The sequence below is a fragment of the Danio rerio genome, chromosome 11, assembly GCF_052040795.2.
Source record: "Danio rerio strain M-AB ecotype USA chromosome 11, GRCz13ab, whole genome shotgun sequence".
NCBI classification, from domain to species: Eukaryota; Metazoa; Chordata; class Actinopteri; order Cypriniformes; family Danionidae; genus Danio; species Danio rerio.
The window spans coordinates 28,202,123-28,223,109 of record NC_141031.1 but is presented as its reverse complement, the minus strand read 5'-3'; the positions used below and the strand labels follow the sequence as shown (position 1 = coordinate 28,223,109).

General features: G+C 38.8%; 2 protein-coding genes and 1 long non-coding RNA gene across 13 annotated transcripts in view; 1 reads left to right on the top strand and 2 right to left on the bottom strand.

Annotated features, from left to right (window-relative positions):
• The window catches only part of grik6 (glutamate receptor, ionotropic, kainate 6), a 17,636-nt gene extending 1,296 nt beyond the window's left edge, over positions 1-16,340 (bottom strand). The window contains exons 1-9 of one of the 4 annotated variants that reach the window (XM_087273740.1): positions 15,547-16,340; positions 13,149-13,256; positions 12,664-12,739; positions 9,764-9,795; positions 9,124-9,303; positions 8,767-8,993; positions 8,488-8,585; positions 5,381-5,598; positions 5,076-5,295 (exon numbers count right to left, since the gene is read on the bottom strand). In XM_087273740.1, coding sequence (XP_087129866.1) covers positions 5,076-5,295; positions 5,381-5,598; positions 8,488-8,585; positions 8,767-8,993; positions 9,124-9,303; positions 9,764-9,795; positions 12,664-12,739; positions 13,149-13,151 — 1,054 coding nt within the window. In that variant the 5' untranslated portion in view covers positions 13,152-13,256; positions 15,547-16,340. Of the gene's footprint in view, positions 1-2,848; positions 3,367-3,434; positions 5,296-5,380; positions 5,599-8,487; positions 8,586-8,766; positions 8,994-9,123; positions 9,304-9,763; positions 9,796-12,663; positions 12,740-13,148; positions 13,257-15,546 lie in introns of those variants that run through there. The other 3 variants (XR_015502639.1, XR_015502640.1, XR_015502641.1) reach the window with 3 other exon arrangements.
• Positions 15,669-20,987, top strand: part of brpf3a (bromodomain and PHD finger containing, 3a) — a 24,549-nt gene continuing 19,230 nt past the window's right edge. For 3 of the 8 annotated variants that reach the window (XR_015502635.1, XM_087273724.1, XM_087273722.1), the window contains exons 1-2: positions 15,669-15,978; positions 18,852-20,392. Coding sequence is in view for 3 of the 8 variants with exons in the window: in XM_087273722.1 (XP_087129848.1) it covers positions 18,900-20,392 (1,493 nt within the window). In the remaining 5 variants the exon portion in view is untranslated. Of the gene's footprint in view, positions 15,979-16,475; positions 16,762-18,851; positions 20,393-20,987 lie in introns of those variants that run through there. The other 5 variants (XR_015502634.1, XM_087273723.1, XM_087273725.1 and 2 more) reach the window with 4 other exon arrangements.
• Positions 20,256-20,987, bottom strand: part of LOC147834826 (uncharacterized) — a 2,739-nt gene continuing 2,007 nt past the window's right edge. Inside the window, exon 2 of the long non-coding RNA XR_015502647.1 lies at positions 20,256-20,902. This is a non-coding gene — a long non-coding RNA (uncharacterized LOC147834826). The remainder of the gene's footprint in view (positions 20,903-20,987) is intronic.

The window sequence follows — 20,987 nt, the reverse complement described above, 5'->3', positions numbered from 1 at the left end:
GAACTGCAGAGTAAACCTTAAAATAACTAGGGATCTTGCTTAAACAACTCAAGCACTCACCATAAAATCTACATTATAAAAATTTGCGGGGTAGGGTCAACCATTGGCTTACAAAGTGTAACTTAAATTTAATTCAAAATAAATTATCCAACATTGGGTTTATTCATGGGCAACACAGTGGCTCAGTGGTTAGCACTGTTGCCATTGGGTTAAAAACCTAAATTTAATTAAAATAAATTATGGAATTTTGGTTTTGTCCATATTTGACCCAACATTGCTTTATGACAACCCAGCATTTTTTAGATTGTAAATATTTTTTCATGTGTATTTTTCGTAAAAAAGCATCTCCTTTCTAGGACTGATATCATTAAACTTGGGTCATTCTAAACCTGGGTAAAGAGAAACCTGGAATTTGTTGCTTCCCAATTTACACCTGAGTTAATCCTTATTCACATATTTGCAGGGCCATTGTCACTGATTGGATTAATGTAGGACGCAACATTCGCTTCCTCGTCTTACTAACTGCTATCAATTTTAGGCTGTAAAGGTAAGAATGAAGCGCTCTTCTTCACTTTGGTTTACTCCATTTTTAAAATAAAATCCTTAAATGACAATTTGTAAAAATGGGGTGCAAAGGGGTGTTAACTCCACTTATAAACTATTTATTTGAAACATTGTTATATGGCATTTCAAGAGTTCACCCTTAGCTGATGATTGATTATAAAACATGTTTGGCATGCTCTCCCAGGAGAGACCCCTGAGCTCAAAAGATCCTCGAGTCCGGGGCTTCCTCCCGTTTGCAGGGCGAGAGGGGAGTTTGAGCTCAGGTAGGTCTTAAGAACTCCCCTGATGTTAAGCTAGTGAGCAATTAAGGATTGTTTTGAAGATATAACTTCTTATTAGGAGCACGTCTATAGGGCCGATTTGGATTAGTCAACTTACTTAAGTTGTATGTATTTGGATGGTGGGAAGAAACCGGGGGAACCCACATAAGCACAGGGAAAGCATGTGAACTCCGCAAAGAAACATCAATTGGCCTGGTAAGGACTAGAACCAGTGACATTCTTGTTGTGGGGCAACAGTGCTAACCACTGGGCTGCCGTGCTGCTCATCTAGCAAAGGAGGAGTAGAGGTGGAAGGAGGGATTCTTTAAAACAAAGGTGACTATGCAATGGAACTTTATTATTATTTATGGAGACTTAGGAATCATCTGATTGTTGAATCATAAATTGAATAATGCGGGACCAGCTGTGATCAATCATCAGCACATGATCCTCTTGAAATTAGTTTATAAATACACTTTACTTAAAACAACTTACAAAGCATTCCAGATTAATCAAGCCAAAAGTTGAGAATATCTGTGTTGAAATATCCTCTGGTCAACTTTAACATTCAATCTTTCCAAAATCACTTTAAGCCAAATATTATGCAGTTCCAAATTCTTGTGCTAGCTAACAACACTTTAAACATGCCAGTACACTACCTGACAAAAGTCTTGTCCTCAATTCCAGTTGTAAGAGCAAGAAATAATCACTTGACTTCTAGTTGATCAGTTGGAAAAGTGGCAGAAGGTAGATTTTTCTGATGTATGATCTGTTAAACTGCATCCCAATCCTCACAAATACTGCAAATTACCCGCATGGACTTAAGATTCTTACAGAAATCTGTCAAGTTTGGTGAAGGAAAAATAATGGTTTGGGGTTACATTCAGTATGAGGGCGTGCGGGAGATCTGCAGATTGGATGGAAAGATCAACAGCCTGAGATATCAAGACATTTGTGCTGCCCATTATATTACAAACCACAGGAAAGGGAAATTCTTCAGCAGGATAGCGCTCCTCATACTTCAGCCTCCACATCAAAGATCCTGAAAGCAAAGAAGATCAAGGTGCTCCAGGATTGGCCTGCCCAGTCACCAGACATGAACATTATTTAGGATGTCTTGGGTAAGGTGAAGGAGGAGGCATTAAAGATTAATCCAAATAAACTTGAACTCTGGGAGTCCTGCAAGAACGTTTTCTTTGCCATTCCAGATGACTTTATTAATAAGTTATTTGAGTCATTGCAGAGGATGCAGTCCTCCAAGCTCATGGGAGTCATACACAATATTAATTATTTTTCACTGCAGCATGACTTAAAGTCCTTAAACATGATAGCAACAAGCTAATTTAAGCTAGTTAGAATCTACATGAAAACAAACTTGATAGCCAACAATACGGTATGCAACAAAGTTCCAATCTGTCCCTGGAGGAGCACCACAAACAACTAAACAAGGTTTTCAGATTCACTATGGGTGCTTTTCAATTGGAAGGACGCATCCTAGTTCGGTCGAAGGTCAGCTCAGATTGAAGGATCTTTTGTTTCATATTCTTTATTCAGCCTGTTGCATCAGGTGTCTCCTTTGCAGCCTTCTGCAAATTATGATTTCTGACCATGACTGCGGGCCAGAAACATTTAGAAACATTCATGCATTTGAAGCTGTTAAGGACTCTGTAGCCTTGGAGCCTTTAGATAAGGAGTAAATGAGTTCAGTCCTTGAGACCCACAGCACTGCAGAGTACCACTCCAACTTTAAAAGAAACCCAGAGTATTAAGACATCTATGGCTTTTATATATATATTATTTTATATATGTAACATAAACATGTCTCTTACTGACATGTGAAATAGAAAACTCATGAAAGATTTACATTATTTTTTAAAAGTCTATTCATTTTGTACTGTATAGGGGTATCATTTTTTTATTCTGGGTCAGTGATGTCAAAGGATTGCACAATGTGGGCTACTTGTACTGCCTGTTGCTATTTTCAGTGCAACACAACTAGGAAAGTATAATACTAGACACAAATACTAGTCTGGATAGACTCTTTATTGGGAACAATCAATGGCAGTGTATTTAGTTTAAGCTTACATTTATATATATAGCCACCTGTAAGCTCCTTCAGTAGCTCTGGTCAACTAAAAGCCTCAAAGACATCAGGGCTAAAGTGGAGAGAACAAAGACGGTCTATAAATGGTCTAAAAATGGTCTATTTATTTAATTTTTCATTTATAACACATTCTTTTATCCACTTTTTATTGCTAGCCAGTGAAAACTTACATTGCATCTCTTGATGCCCTTTTTTGCCCTCAGTGGTTAGTGGTTAGCACTGTCGCCTCACAGCAGGAAGGTTGCTGGTTTGAGTCCCAGCAGGGCCAGTTATCATTTCTGTGGGGAGTTTGCATATTCTCCCCGTGTTGGCGTAGGTTTCCTCCGGTTGCTCCGGTTTCCCCCACAGTCCAAAGACATGCGCTCTTAGTGAATTGGGTAAAACAAATTGACCCAAGTGTACGTGTGTGTTTCTGAAAGTGTATTGGTGTAAAAAGCACTGCATGGAGCACTCCTACATAATGTTGCCATCGCAATAGTCCAAAATAAATGGATTTTTTTTTTTTTAAATAATGTAAATTCTTCACATCAATTACATTATATTTAGACATACAGTACAACCCACCAAGTATTTTTTCTGTTTAAAATATGTCCAATAGATGTTCAAACATAGACAGCTAAAACAAAGCTAAATTTGGTCTGTCAGTCAAAATCAAATAGGCATCTAACAGTAGTCCAAACATAAACTAGTTATCAAATAAATTAGACAGACTTCACGTGTAATTATGAATTTCTTGATGACTGGTCTACTTCGGATTATGGTTAAACTTCTATTAGATGTTCACTAACTGCCCAAATTTAGCCTTGTTTAAGCCAAAGCTAAAATCTGCTGGGTGTTGACCTTCTAAAAACAAGATTGGACAACCCTACGCTTGACCCTTTATGTACATTCGATATCAACCCAGAGTTTAGGATAATACCATGTGAAGGATTTGTGTATGTCTGCCTAGGATTAATTGTTAACCATGGGTAAATAATGACCATGATGTAAGATAGCTCAGGATTCTGTTTGTCCGTAATAAAAGAGTTAGTTCACCCAAAAATGGCAATTCTATTATTAATTATTTACGTTTGTGTCATTCCAAACATCTGAGATCAGTTAAAATTAAGATACTTTAGATCAAGGTTTTTTAAATCTGAAGAGCTCATCCTCCGTAGATAGAATAGATTTGAATCCTAAATCCTGAGACATTTAATGTTGATTAAGTCAAGTCTATGTGAATTCAGTGGTTTAACTGTAATTATATAAAGCTCCAATAGCACACTTTAGTGCATGCTTTTGTGCAACAAATAAACATGACTTTGTTACCTATGTCTTTAATATCAGACCAGATTGCACATTTATTATGGGCACTACAACACTTGTGTGTTCTGCTGCTGACTCTATTGGCAATATATCATCCTGCCTGTATTAAATTTGCACCCTGATGACCCAGAATGTCCTCGCTGCCGCCTGCAGCTTGATGACGTAGGCGATCGTCAACTACGTAGAGGACCTTGTTACTGTGACGGTTGGGTTAAGGGTAGGGGGAGGCGTAGGCTATCTTAAACTATGTAGCAGACCTTCTACCGCCCACTAAATTAAATCAAATAACATTTATTGTCACATAAGGTAAGGTACGTAGTGCCCATGCTACTGTGATGGTTGGGTTTAGGGTAGGGAGAGGTTATAGGCAATTGTCAACTACCGCCCTTTAAGGTAGCGTCCATGCTACTGTGACAGTTGGGTTTAGGGTAGGGGGAGATGTAGGCAATGACCTGGTCAACACTGTCATCAAGCTGCAGGGTGCAATGAGGACTGTATCTGATGACCGGACCTGAACTGATGCAGGAGAGAAGATATATTTACAGTTTACTTTAGTCAAAGGTGTCCTTGGAGCTTCATGTGATTACAGGTGAACCACTGAAGTCGCATGGAGTGATTTGACAATGTTTTGGTTCTTTTTTTTTCTGGACTGTGAATGTCTCTTGACCCTTGCTGCCTATAAAAGATAAGGAAGCTCTTAGATTTAATCTGAAATATCTTCATTTGTTTTCCAGAGACAAACAATGGTCTCAGGGAATTTGAACAACATGAGCAATTATCCTTGAACTAGATCAAGTAATAAAAGCCCTAATATATGGTAAACCGAAACGTATTTGTCTCACCAAGCGGAGTCACGATGCTGTATCCTCTCATCCCAATAACCTCATGTGCACGGACCAGCTCACAATGCCGTGCCACTGCCAAGTCCAAGGACACCGATTCCCCAATGAACGCATAATTTCCCTCCTTCGCTTTCTGGACTCCTTCATCCATGGAGGACACAAAGCTCTTCCTTCGTTCCATGTGCTCGTAGATGCGTCGGTAAGATGGGTTGTTAGAGTTCTGTGCAAAAAACAAACATCTGGATTTCAGGACTGGATTTCACTAATAAAGGAAAAATGTGCTGATGTAACTTATTTAATCAAACCTTGAAGAAGGCGAGGGTGGAGGAGCCGGCAAGTGTTCCATATTCTATTACATCCTGATTAGCCAAGTCCTCAAAACCTTTAATCATGAGCGGTGCGGAGTCTGAGCCCTGAGTGGAGCTGAGGCTGGAGAAATAACAGGCCAGGAGCACCACAGCAAACAACCACCAAGTACAGCTGATGACCCTTCCTGACACTGCTTTAGGGTGAGGGCCTGCACCTGCAGAGAGCAACCGAGTTGAGGGGAAAGATGTTATCACTGACTAAAGAGTAATTCAGATGGAAAACTAGCTTAAGGCAGGAATAAAAGACAAGGGACAGCAATGAAACCCAGGCTCATTATGGATATGTGCCACAGTATACATTTCTGGAGAGCACAAAAATATCCCAGGAGGTCAATTGTTTTGCTGTTTTTGTTCTCACGAATCCACCAAAGGCTGCTGTGTATGCTTCCTCTGATCTCAAATTTCTTTTGCCATTCGTGCCTGCTCTTTTCGCTTAAATCCACCAGAGGCCGCTGTCGACTGACTGACTGATCGACCGATTCCCTGACTCACTTCCCTAAACCCAACTGATAGGGTTTTCAAAAGCAATCCAGAAAAAGAAAAGGCACCTGATTTTTACCACATTTTCAGATCTTACCAGTTTCTCCCAGTTATTTACTTTTTAATTTTTTTTACCTTTTGTTTTAGTTTAACCTGCTTTCTGGAACCGTTCTTCACCGGACTTGAACCCAATTGTCATAGTCAACTCCGCTCTGCGTCTCAAGTCCACCAGCGTACGTGGCAAGCCACTGGGCAAACTGGTAACAGCGGAAAAGCCATCCACACGCAGGTAAGGGGTCAGCTGGTAGGGTGAAAAGAATCAGAAGCCGGCAGCAGCAACACAACGCCCCCTAGCATTAATTTTAAAGAGGAAATGCAGCCATACATACCTCTGGCTACATAATTTGCACTCTCCAGAAATTTATACAGGGCTACATATGTACAGTGAGCCTGTGTTGGAAATATGGCTTGTAATATAGAAGGGCTATACATAGTCCTGTTTTTAAAGACAGCTACAGAAGTTCAAAGGATAGAAGGATTCTTCTATTTAAAGTAGTAAGTGCAAGCGTAAAAAGTAGGTTTCGGACACTCTCTAAGTACAGGGCGGTATAAATATTTCCCAAATGTTTAACAGAGTAAGGAAATTTTCACACTATGTCTGATAATATTTTTTCTTCTGAAGAAGATCTTATTTGTTTTATTTCAAACCATTTTAAGGTAAATTTTAATAGCAACTTTTTTGATAGTCTACAGAACAAACCATCATTATACAACAACCTGCCTAATTATCCTAACCTGCCTAGTTAATCTAATTAACCTAGTTAAGCTTTTAAATGTTCCTTTAAAGTGTCTTGAAAAGTATCTAGTAAAATAATATTCATCATCAATATTCTGTCATCATGGCAAAGATAAAATAAATTGTTTATTAGAGATGAGTTATTAAAACTATTATATTTAGAAATGTGTGGCTAATAATTCAGGGAGGATAGTAATAATTCTTTAAAAGTTTCTGTTTCTGTTTGGCATTTTAACAAGTAAGTTAAAGGTGAAATACTTTAGCATGTAAACATTGTTAAACATAAACTTAACTGCCACTTTTTCTGTGTATAGATATCATGTTTTAATGTTAATTGGTAACTAAAAACTATTAAAAACTATTAAAAAATAAATTTAATTAAAATAAAGCAGAAATTAAAAAGGTGAAAAAATACCTAAACTTACTAAAATGAAAACTGTTACCTTGGCAAGTCAGCCTCTAACTAAGATGCCTGCTAATTAATAGATAATGGTTGTTTATTAGTATGGAGTAACGATGATCTTATTCAGATCTTATGCAGATTTGCACTCTATAACATCAGAAAGATCCGACCCTTCTTATCTGAACATGCAGCTCAACTCCTTGTTCAAGCTCTTGTTCTCTCCAAACTGGATTACTGCAACTCTCTACTAGCTGGGCTTCCAGCTAACTCTATCAAGCCTCTTCAACTGCTCCAGAATGCAGCAGCACGAGTTGTCTTCAATGAACCTAAACGAGCACATGTCACTCCGCTGCTAGTCCGTTTGCACTGGCTGCCAGTTGCTGCTCGCATCAAATTCAAAACTCTGATGTTTGCCTACAAAGTGACTTCTGGCCTAGCACCTTCTTATCTGCACTCACTTCTGCAGATCTATGTGCCCTCCAGAAACTTGCGTTCTGTGAATGAACGTCGCCTCGTGGTTCCATCCCAAAGAGGGAAAAAATCACTTTCGCGAACGCTCACGCTCAATCTGCCCAGTTGGTGGAATGAACTCCCTAACTGCATCAGAACAGCAGAGTCACTCGCTATTTTCAAGAAACGACTAAAAACTCAACTATTTAGTCTCCACTTCACTTCCTAATCTGCAATTGCCTCTTTGTATATCACACTAACTAACTGTACAAAAAAAAAAAAAAAAAAAACTACTAACACTTCCCTTCTTAGACTTTACAGACCTGAAACTTGCCTTTAGTACTTATTCATTGTTGCTCTTAGTTGTGTAAATTGCTTCCTTGTCCTCATTTGTAAGTCGCTTTGGATAAAAGCGTCTGCTAAATGACTAAATGTAAATGTAAATGTTATTCTACATCCCTAATAATACCCAATACCCAAACTACAACCTTACTAACAATTAATAAGCAGAAGATTAGAAGTGTATTGAGTTAGAAGTCTTAGTTAATGATTTATTAGAAAGAATTGTAGCGTTAAAAAAGTGTGATCAAAAATAAATCAAACCTAAATGTTATAAATAATTACAAAGAGCCGGGAAATAAATTAACTGAAAAAAAAATTTAAACATTTTTAATTTAGCGTACATATTTTATGATAAAATAATAGTTAAACTAATATAAACTGCAATGTTTGTTGGGGCTGGAAGGGCATCTGTTTTGTAAAACATATGCCGGAATAGTTGATCATTGATAATTAATCAGTTTTATCACTGACTGAAGAGTAATTGAGATGGAAAACTAGCTTAAGGTGGGAATAAAGGACCCTGTTCAGTGTGTGACCTCTAAAATCTGCGATTAGATTCATTTGGTTGATTACCTTGCAGGCTGAGGGCTCCTGCAGTGTACCACAAACTGTGCAGAAGAGTGAAGTGATTTGGCTCTGTCTCTGGCTGACTCCATTCACATGGACTCAACCTTCATTTAAACAGAAAAAACACAGATTACGTTGAGTTTCATAATCCTATACATAAATCATCTTTGGTGTAAAAACAGTGCACCGCTTTTACTAATTGTATTGTGTAAAACTTTGTGTGTGTAGTGGATGAGTAAGTGCTCTTGTGCATGACGTCTCTGGTGTTCTGCTCATTTCTCTGACCTTCCCACAATGCAGATGCAGACTGCAGTCACAAAGTATGCAATCAGGATGCCGAACCAGGTCTCCCCAGAGAAGGGGGAGAGGAAGTCGAAAAAGCCGGCCTCTTCAGAAACAATATCTTTGCGGAGAAGGATGCTAATTCCGGTCTGCATGTAAGGTTTTGTCATTCCCACAGCCTTCTCACGGGCAGCAGTGAGAGTGAGCGGAGCTACGGCCAGATCAGCTTCCTGTGAGCAAACAAAAAAACATGGTGGATTTGACATCAATGTCATCTTGATTTTTATTTCATTGGCATTCGGATTTTAAATTTATATGCAGCAGCACAATGTGTATTTGTGTGTAAAATGCATCACATACCCCTCTGACAACCTCCCCGATCATTCCATTCCAGTTTCCATTTTCATCCTGCCGGCCATACGATCCATCCTTCACTAGGTGAACTTTGTATTTGAAACCCAGCTTCTTAGCCAGCTCAGTGAGCAGATCCATACAGTAGCCTTCTAACTGAGAGCCCTTGCTCATCGTGTATGGGTCTTGCTGAAGTTTAAAACATGGCGTCACATGCACTTTAGTTTGATGGTCCACTTTAAAAATGATAGCTAAGCCAACATACTCCTAACCAGAATGTCCTTTTGAAGACTTGCATGTAAAACAAATTCTAACAGGTTTGTATATGTGCCAATTTAAATCACAAAGAATTTTACTTAGGGTGTCAAACTTTCAATCTTAGCAACTAGCAACTATCTTAGGACATGCTAACAACATGACAACTGCTGTTATAGACATGACAAACATGCTAGAAACATGTTAGCTATTAATTTATAGTGATTTTCGCAAGCAGAATTTATGATAGCAAAATGTGAAGCACACACTAGCGACGTTAATCAAGCTGGACATGTTAATGCAAGCTAGAAACGTGTTAGCAACATGCTAATTCATGCTTAATTCAAATGTAATTTAATAATTGATGCTAATTCAAACTTAATTTAACCCTTACCTTTATGGTGGTAACTATAAGTTCTTGCCTTGCTGAATGAAAAGAAAAACAAAATATTATAGTTCATTTATTGCAATTACAAGCAAATTTGTATACAATTTGGACCCTTTTCAAAAGATGTTTAACGATCATCATAACCTTAAATCCTTGAAAGTTTTTAAAATATAAATTTTTTTAAACGTGTGAACATATGCATTCATGTATATATTATATTATCTTTGAGTAAAAAAAAATTATTGTTTATGTGAGGTGTTCCTAATGCAGCGTCTAAGGGGCTGAGAGTAAATTTGTCGTTATTCTCTCCTCTGGCTGCATTTTTCAGTCTCACACTATTTTCCCCCTTTTTCTGAAAGTCTTGATCACACCATCGTTTTTCTTTTATTATTTATTACAAATAGGATTGAAAAAAATATTTGTTGTACTCTCACATTCACTGCGCACTAAGTTTACTCAACTATGACGCCTTCCGCTACTGAGAAACCTGGAAATATGAAAAGGGTCTGTATTCAGTGGTTTAACAGTTTGGGATTATTACAATTTTTAGAGACTACTTTTACTTTTATTTCATCATTAATATGGTGAAATATTTACATTTTAACTTAGTACATTATAAAATTTAATTATTCCTGGGATGGCAAAGCTGTAGTTTGAGCAGTTTTACTTGACTTCAGTGTCACGTGATCTTTCAGAAAACATTCAGATGTGCTGTTTTGCCGCTTGTTATTTTGTGGAAACTGTACAGTTTAAGATTTATTTCATTCAGATGTCTTTAATGCTGAACTTAAACCTTTAACAGTACACTCTTAAAAATTATTGTTCTTTATTGGCATGGTTCCTTGGAGACCCATTTACATCAAAAAATAATTTATGCTCTTTTTTTTTTCTTTTTTCCACAATGCAATAAATTGTTCAATTAAATTAACTTTTTTTTCAATATAAAGAATCTTTTGCCTCTATAGCATAAGTCTCAAACTTGATTACTGGAGGACCGCAGCTCTGCACAGTTTTGCTCCAACCCAAATCAAACACAGCTGATACAACTAATCAAGGTGTTCGAGACTACTAGAGACTATTACGCAGGTGTGAGTCAGCAGTGGTTGGATCTAAAACTATGCAGATCTGTGGCCCTCCAGGAATTGATTTTGAGACCATTGCTCTATAAAGAACCTCTTGTGCAATTGAAAGTTTCAATAGATGTTAAAGGTTCTTTACAGAATGACCAATTAATTTATTTTTAAGAATGTTTGTATTGCACAAAGTTTCTTTAGGGTGTCACGGTGGCACAGTGGGAAGCACCATCGCCTCACAGCAAGAAGGTTGCTGGTTTGAGCCCCGACTGGGTCAGTTGGCATTTCTGGGTGGAGTTTGCATGTTCTCCCCATGTTCAAGTGGGTGTCCACCCGGTGCTCCGGTTTGCCCCACAGTCCAAACACAAGCGCTAGAGGTGAATTGAATAAACTAAAATTGGCCGTAGTGTATGTGTGTAAATGTGAGAGTATATGGGTGTTTCTCAGTGTTGGGTTGCGACTGGAAGGGCGTAAAACATGTGCTGGATAAGTTGGTGGTTCATTCTACTGTGGTGACCCCTGATTGATAAAGGGACCAAGCCGAAAAGAAAATGAATGAATAAATGAATGAATGAGAAGTTTCTTAAGAGTGAAATTAGGTAAATAAAATGTCCTTCAAAGTATGAAGAATAGTTCCATTTGTAAAAAGTTCCCTTTATAAACCAAAAATGTTTTTTCTAGTTGGCTGTAAAACCATACTCTTGGATCTAAAAAGTCGATAATACTAAAATCTCAAAACGGGAGCCTCTCCATAATGCCAATAATCCTTTCAGTTAAACAAAAAGTTCAATGAAACTTGAATGCATTGAAGTCAGTGGCCTACTGAGTCAACACATTTGAAAACCTTAGATCTGCTCAAGAGCAAGTTTGCTCAAAAGTGACCTCAATTTGACATAGTGAGACTTGGCCAAGATTTCAGTGGCTCCTCTATTGATCTGCCAAATCAGTTCTCTGGCCGCGAGTCTTCATTTCCTGCTGCATTTGTGTCACAAATAGCTCCATCTTAAATTAGCCAGAATCATCAGAGAACCTTTTGTTCGGCGGCCATCTTGAGCCAAAAAAGCCCCATCCTCGGCCAGTCTGCGAATCTCTAGGAGATAATGATGAGTGAATGGCATGGCTGCGTTTGATGCCCTCTCAGATAGCTTCCGGCTTTCCGGAACCCGCCACGTTTGGCTTTGTTTTTCTCCTTTCGCAGAAATCTGAATGCAGGGCTGAACTGTGACTAATTGGAGTTGCTGTTTTTTGTCACTCAATCACGAAGGCCTGGTAAGGGCATCTGAAGCTGGAGTTAAGAGAGACCCTCAGGGCTCCATCAACACCACGGAGCGATGCTGACACTCATCAGCTCCTCCTATTGAATTTATGACAGACACACAGGGTCTTCGACGTGCTGTCATAACTTGGCTTGTCTTAAACTCTGGATTTCAATTGATTTATAAGCGTTTTTGAGAAGGTTTCAGCTGGCCGGCTTCCTCTCTGTCAAAATGGGGTATGAAACGTGCCAAGCAGGATGCGGTCACCATCTTTGATGATGTGCCCAGCTGACTGTTTCACCCATTTATCAATTGACAGGCCTGTGAAATTCAAGAGCTTCACGTGGCGAGGACGATGCGAGCTGGCATATAGATCTCACCACAGATGCTGTTTATGAAATGACACATTTATGAATGCCATTACTGTAACTAGTGTGATATAGTTAGCTTGTTAGAAAGAGAAGTTTCCTATGCAAGACATAATTTGAGTACTGTAGGATGTCATTATATCATAGTAATTTCACATGAGACTAACACATCAATACAACATATATTAGCAATCAAATTACGGTAATACCTGCAATGCAGACCTCTGACCCCAGCAGCAATACTATGCATAAAGAGACAAATCCCAACATGTTGCTGATTCTGACCTGCAAACAAAACAATCTCACTTACTGGGTTATAATGTAATATATTTAATGTATATTTAGATTTAATTATATAAATACTTATATTTTCATCAAAAAAATGTGACCACTTACCAAAACATATTTTTAAACTTATAACATATATGAGGTCATAATTGTATTATATATGAAGAGTTATGAGAGTTATGAGAAGATACCTCAAATGAACTTCTTTTCAATGTAAAAACTTGATTTAACACTTCATGTACATATACATAACATATATACATGCATTTAGGTTTTTCAGAAGACAGTAATAACACACAAGTATTTTATATGATCTTCCAGAATACTTTACATTAAAAATAAATAAATGCAATGACTTTCTATAAATGATAAATAAAATAAATCAAGCATCACTTTCATTACTTACCATGATGTCTGCTGTGAAATTCCGGTGTGCTTGAGCGCCACTGTCACCGACGCTGATCAGGACTGTGGTGTGGTTTACAATAATGAATTAGAGGGATCCCACTAAAGGCTTGGGGAAAACCAATGAGTTTGAGGGGGTGGAGATAGAACACTTGTAATGAAATGTGGGATGATGGAATATTCTGGAGCAGGATGAATTAAAGATCTTATATACTTAAGAATACTTTGGATATGGATGCTTGTAATAATAATTCTTTTTTTTTTTTTTTAACAGGATGTTGACTTATAGAAAATGTAATATTGAATATCATAAACAGTATATCCTCTAACACCTGTAGCTACATATGGAGAAAATGAAATAAAATAGAGCAAAGGATCTACATGATTATGGACAAAATATCACAAAGGATGGTCTTTATATTCAGAGGAAAAAAATAATAAAGTGATAAGAACAATGATAATAAAGTGAATAAAAAATAATAGGCTACAGACAATCCTGTTAAAAAATATATATTTGCAAAAGGAAAGCCAAAGGATGAAATCTCAAGTTTTTTTTAAATAAGTTGATTAATCAATAAAAATTTAATCTTTCAAAGTTGAAAGAGTGAAACAATAACAGTAGCCTAAAATATTAATACTACAAATAATAATACTAATAATGAATATCACATACACAATAGTATTAAAAGATTGTTTAAATATTTAGAGAAAAACAAGTTTTAAAACAAGATTAGTCTATAATGAAAATGCAAGTAAACAAAAAATGAAACAATGTAAAAAGCTGGTGGTTGAACCTAGGATCCAGGGGAACAATGGTTTTCGTCCAGGCCGTGGTACACTGGACCAGCTTTATACCCTCACCAGGGTGCTCAAGGGTTCATGGGAGTATGCCCAACCAGTCCACATGTGTTTTGTGGACATGGAGAAGGCATTCGACCGTGTCCCTCATGGCATTCTGTGGAAGGTGCTTTGGGAGTGTGGGGTCAGAGGCAGTTTGTTAAGGCCAGTCTTGTCCCTGTATGAACAGAGTATGAGTTTGGTTCGCAATAAGACTTGTTTCCAGTACATGTTAGACTCTGGCAGAGCTGCCCTTTGTCACCAATTCTGTTCATAATTTTTTTGGACAGATTTGCAAAGCACAGCTTTGGGCTGGAGGGGGTCTGGTTCTTGGACCACAGGATTTTTATCTCTGTTTTTCACAGACGATGTTGCTAGCAGGCACTGGAACTGTTTGCTGCCGAGTGTGATGCGGCTGGGATAAGAATCAGCACCTCCAAGTCCGAGACCAAGGTGCTCTACCAGAAAAAGCCGATTTGACATTTCCAGGTTGGAGAAAAGTCCATACCCTAGGTGGAGGAGTTCAAGTATCTTGTGGTTTTGTTCACAAGTGAGGGAAGGATGAAACATATCGGTCTGTTGTGGTAAAAAAGGTGCTGAGCTGAAAGGCAAAGCTCTCGATTTACCGGTCAAACTACATTCCTACTCTCACCTATTGTCATGATCTTTGGGTCATGACTGAAAGGACAAGATCTTGGATACAAGCAGCTGAAATGAGTTTCTTTCGCAGGGTCGCAGGACACACCCTTGTTGATAGGGTGAGGAGCTCTGTCACCCGGGAAGAGCTTCAAGTAGAGCCACTGCTCCTCCACATCGAGAGAAGACAGCTAAGGTGGCTCGAACATCTGTTTCGGATGCCTCCTGGACGCCTTCCTATGGAGGTATTCCAGGCCTGTCCCACCGGGAGGGGGCCTTGGGAAAAACCAAGGACATGCTGGAGGTATGCTGTATGTCTCTTAGCTGGCCTGGGAACGCCTCGGTATCCCCACGGAGAAGCTGGAGGAACTGTCTGGGAAGAGGAAAGTCTGGGGTTCTCTCCTAAGACTGCCGCCCCTTGACCCAGCCCCGGAAAAGCGATAGAAAATGAAATAATAACAATCTGGTCCTTAAATATTCTAAAGAAATATGACAATTTGTTTTATTATTTATAATAATTGTTATTAATTAATATTATAGTTGCTGTTATGTGCAACTCAGCATGTGTAGTTATTGTGTACCTACACTTTAGTATGCCTATTAAGTGGAAAAAAATAACACACAACATAAAAATTGTCTTTATGTATTCAGAAGAAAAAAGAATAAAATAATAGACAATAACAACCGTTTCAAAAATAAACAAAATAATAAAGTGAACGAAAAAAAACACATGATTGTCTTTATTTAGCCCCTAAAAGTTTAAGGTGACATTTAGTATATTTAGAAAAATTTTATAATTGTTGTCATTATTATTAACAACGCTCTCGACTGTAATTGTGAAATTAGGTTATTTTCCTTAATAAACCTTACAATACACTGCCGTTTTATGTAGCAAGTGAACATGGAGTCTGTGCGCGCAAACATACCAGGGAAGTTCATTGCGTTGTTTTTCTCATCGCTCACGAACTCCATTGGCTTTATTAGCACTTTACGGCATCACGATGAACGTCTCCACCAATCACAGCTCAGTGCGCACGATGCGCGCGCCAAGTGCAAACCCCAACGCCGAGAATCGCCTTTTTTTCTAAAGGGGCGTATTTTCCTTGCCAATTTAATTACAAACCAACATTCAATGCACACGATACACTCTGCAATAATGTCAGGCGCCTATTTGAAACACTTAGGTACCCTGTCAAGGTGATAGCGTTGTGTAAACATCCAGAATGTTTGCTTAGGAGCGTTTTTGTGGGAAGTCTCGTCAATGGAGGCTTGAGGAAGCCCGTCTCGCTACAGAAGAGGACGCTGTCGCCCCTGGATATGACCGGCATTCCCTGTCGTTACGAGCGATCGATAAAAGAGTAAGTTTGCTTGTTTATTTTGCACTGCTTTCTGTTAGGACTCGCTTGTGTCGCTTGGGCTGGCAGCGCCGCGGCTGCTTGTTAGCGCGCTGTAAATATGGCTCCGGTGCTGGAAGAAGGCGCTCATTTACCAGCTGCCTTTGCTAACTGTACACAGCGCTTTATTACATACAAGTGCTTTTTTCTCTGCTGGTACACAGTTTGCATGCAAAGGACTGGCAAACAGCTACAGCGTGATATGTAGTTATTTGTCGTTTGGTTGGTAGAGTGTAAATAAGGCGTATTCACACGGTCAGAGTTTGTTATCAGGAAAAACAATCGAGGTTGAGACTGTCCATCAGCCCTGCTAAAATGGCTGACTCGCCTGTCTCGCTTCGGGATTGGTATTTAGCGCTCTGCAACCGAACTACGTCAACTGGGTCGAGGAAACTTTAAAGATCTGCCCAGTGATTGGCTCGCGTTTCTCACGTGATTTGAGAAAGTTGCCTTATTGGTTCGTCTGATGCAACGCTTCAAATGTGCTAGTAGCATACTGTATTTGTGTATTATTAGGAGAAAGCTTGTTTAGGAGTTATTTAATGATTATAGTTCACAATAAAGCATTTATTTTTGTATTTTATGCTACAGAAAATGTTGCGTAAAGAAGTGGAGTGAATGTTAGCTGCTACATTTGACAGTTGATGTTTATGTTCAAAAATGTTGATATCAACAGTCATATCATTGCTTGAAAATGGTTAAAACAGCACAGCTGTTCGCTGGTTTAATGGGGTTTTATTGTTTAAGGTAAGACAACTGGAGATTTTAACTACTAGATTTGGCTGCTGCCGATTAACAACAGTAACGTACATTTAGCGTAATTGCTCTATAATTGCAACCTTTTGAAATGTTTAATTCTTCCCATGTGTCATTATAAAGTTTGGTGTGAGTTCCAGTAAGGTGGACATTTTCAGTACTGACGAAATTACATCTCAATATATTTTGGATTTTTTAAATAAATAACATTGACTCTCAAGGAACTTTTTTCTGCATAGTAAGTGCCATAAAATATACATACAATAAGAACAGCTTGCACATCATTAAAATGCTAATTACTATACTATATTATCATAGATATGATTATAAAAGTGTAATAAACACATAATAAACAAAACTATGCTGTCTTCACACTTATCTAACAGAATATATATATATATATATATATATATATATATATATATATATATATATATGAGCAATTCCATGCAAATGTAAACCTTGCCATGAAAGAAAAATGATGTTTTCACCAAAATGCAGAAACTGTTTGTTTTTTGTGTAAACAAGTATTTTACAGTACTTTAGAAATACTCAAAAATGTAGTGGGTGATTTTACATCGGTCACATCCATAACAGACAGACGTCACATCCATAACGACACTTTTTCCTTATAAATGCAAAAATGTCAAATAAAATGAAATCAATATTTTTTGTTTTGTAGTGAGCCAACTCTTATCCTTTTGATTTGCATTATTTCATTTGGGTTGTGCAGTTTAATTCACAGAATTTCTACAAAGTTTGTTGTATACTCCAAACCCAGACTTTTTTTGTCTCAAACATAACGCATGTTTATTTCCCTCATTTAAAGTTTAAAAACGTTTGCAGACTGATATTTTTCTGATCCTACAACTCTAGTCAGTTGTTGCGGAAAATATAAACAGATGTTTCAATATATTGTTAACATACTTTCTCTGTGATTTTATGGATGCTAATGTAATTCTTGGCATGAAATAGAATTGCTGCGTCCCAATTCGCATACTATCCTAAATAGTATTTGAAAATAGAATTAGTATGTCCCAAATCATAGTATGTTGTATTTCGTCTGCAACAACAACGTGAACTCATATAATTATCCAAAGACCTGAGGAGATTTCTTTGCACGAAAGCCGGAATGGCAAATTATCCTGCTACTGTTTCTCCAATAAGGTAGGAAATTAAATCTTAAAGAAATGTGGATGATTTGTGGAGATTTGTGGATGATGGACAGGGCTCAAAACTAAGCAACATAACGATCTGTTAACAAGGAAGAAGTATATCCCAAAGCTTGCATACTCTTCTGTTACACACTTAAAAGTTTTTCTTAAAAAAAAAAAAAAAAAAAGTACATACCAGGGTTCAACGCTTAGGATTTTTTCTGATGGTCCGATCGGGCCAATGGTTTAGATTTTTATTTGTCCTGCCAAAATTTTCACTAGCCCCTGCAAAAAAAAAAGGCAAGTTAATAGGTATTTTTTAGCCACATATGTGTCAAAAATAAATCTGTGAATCTACAATATTTAAAATTCAGTGTTATGTAAACAAAAAGTGCATTATGGAAATATGGAGGTATGTTATTTCAGTTCGAAATTATTTACCAAAGGTGGCTGACTATATATTGTGAAAAAATAAATAAATATATAATTGTAAACAGACATTTTATTTTAGCCTCATGTGTTTTGATGTTGCCTCCATGTTGCTGTCTTTTCACTGTACTAGTTGTTACCAGTATACGGGAAAAAATAGCATGCTCAAAAATCAAATCAGATAAGAGGATCAGAAAAGCAATATGGCGTTTACGACATCACAGAGAAGGTAGACTTTTTAAGACTAAAAAGCACAAGCTTAAAATGCACAAATTTAACTTTAGTGACAAGGCGGCACTGTCCCAATCAGGCCTGTAATAATGCTGTCTACTGTCCCAAGCATCTCTCAAACTAGCCCCGGGCCATAGGGCACTAAGGGCAGTCATTATTGTTGAGCCCTGCATACTCTTAAGGCGTAGTGTAAGAATGCAAATTATGACAGCAACTTTTTCAGCAATATATAGTCAATATTTATAGTATATATTTCTATTTTCACAGGGACCTACGACCATTCATATTTGAAGATTTATATAGAAGTCATCTCCAATGAGGAAGCTAAGGAAACGAGTTGGCCAGTCCCGAGCTGGAGGCTTTGGGAGGGGATTGGTCAGAGAAGAGGATCAGGATCAAGTTGGTCCATCCAGCCATGTTGACATGGATGCTCTACTCTGTCCACCTTCTCCATGCAGACTGAACTTCTCTCCAACGAGAGACACACTCACATATGCACAGGCTCAGAGGATGGTGGAGATCGAGCTGGAGGGAAGACTCCACCGTATCAACATCTGCGACCAGCTCTCTGTCGTAACAGAGGACGAGATGCTGGCTCAGGATCTGACAGAGTGCAACAGCAACAAAGAGAACAGCGAGCAGAGGCAGGGAAACAAGCAAGCTGCATCTAAAAGCAAAAAGAAAGATGGCAAACACACAGCCAAAAAGAAATCAGGTGGTCAGTATGGTTTGCAGGGGCAGGTTGCACATTTACAAGCCCCCCTGCCCAAGCCAACATTTCGTAAATTGGACAATTTCACAGTCTCAGATGCTCCCCCGCTTCCAGTGGCTTATTACCGCTATATGGAGAAGTCCGGGGAGGAGCTGGACAATGAGGCTGAGTACGACATGGACGAGGAGGACATGGCTTGGTTAGAGATGGTCAATCAGAAGCGTGTGTCTGACGGCCACGCTTCGGTTCCTCCTGATACATTTGAGTTACTGATTGACCGTCTTGAGCGAGAATCCATTTTAGAGTCCCGCAGCCAAGCGTTGTCCCAGAGCACCATTGATGAGGATGCCTACTGTTGTGTTTGCCTTGATGATGAGTGTCTCAATAGCAACGTCATCCTGTTTTGTGACATCTGCAACCTCGCCGTGCACCAGGAATGTTACGGGGTGCCTTACATCCCTGAGGGCCAGTGGCTGTGCAGGCGATGTCTGCAGTCCCCGTCCCGACCCGTCGATTGTGTCCTCTGTCCAAACAGAGGGGGTGCATTCAAACAAACCAGCGATGGAAGTTGGGCCCACGTCATCTGTGCCATATGGATCCCTGAAGTGTGCTTTGCCAACACTGTGTTCCTGGAGCCTGTGGAGGGAGTGAAGAACATTCCTCCTGCGCGGTGGAAGCTCACCTGTTACCTGTGCAAACAGAAAGGCAGGGGCGCGTCTATTCAGTGCCACAAAGCCAACTGCTACAGGGCGTTTCACGTCACCTGTGCGCAGAGAGCGGGTCTGTATATGAAAATTGACCCAGTGCGGGAGACCGGCACCAATGGCACCACTTTTACTGTGAAGAAGACTGCTTATTGCGAAAACCACTCACCTCCTGGCACTGGAACAGAGGGGTATGAAGATAACGGGTTGGTTGGGGGCAGGGGTAACAGAGGTCAGAGGTCGTACACATTAGGCCCTCCGCTGCAGCAGAACCAGAACGGGAGGAAAAAAGGGTCAGCAGCACAACAGAAGAAAACGCAGAAGAACTCAGGCGGAGGCTCACGAAAAACAGGAGTCCCACTTCTGCTAGTGCCGCAGATACCATCCTTTAGGTAAATGTTTACGTCTGCTTATTTGTCTGTTATGTCTAGTTTTTTTATTTCACCTCATTGCAAGCATGGAGAAGTATTTTCCCTTTAGACTCGATTCTAGTAGATTTTAAAATCTGCATAAAATCAAAATTGACCCAGTTTGTCTTAAATAGCTAAATTGGTTACTGTTGTTGAAGTTTGGTAATATTGTAATTATGGCTGGGCCGATAAACAATATTATATCAAATCACAAGAAAGTTTATGCCAATAACAATGATAAACTCTGCACTTTTTTACTCTATGTTCATCTAAGAGCCTATCACACAGCAGAAATGTGCAACAATGGGAATCCAAAGTGTGTTGATATCGAATTTCCAGCCACCGAGATGTAAGAGGTTCAAGATGTATCGAATTTACGAGGTGTATCGAAATCAATACATTCGAGATGTATCAAATATTCGGCCACCAAAAATTTAACGGCCAAAATTATGTTACGCCATTTAATGGACCCTCTAATTCACAGTTGTCAAACTCAGTTCCAAAAGGGCCGCAGCTCTGCACAGTTTAGTTCCAACCCTAATTAAACACACCTGATCAAACTGATTGAGTCCTTCAG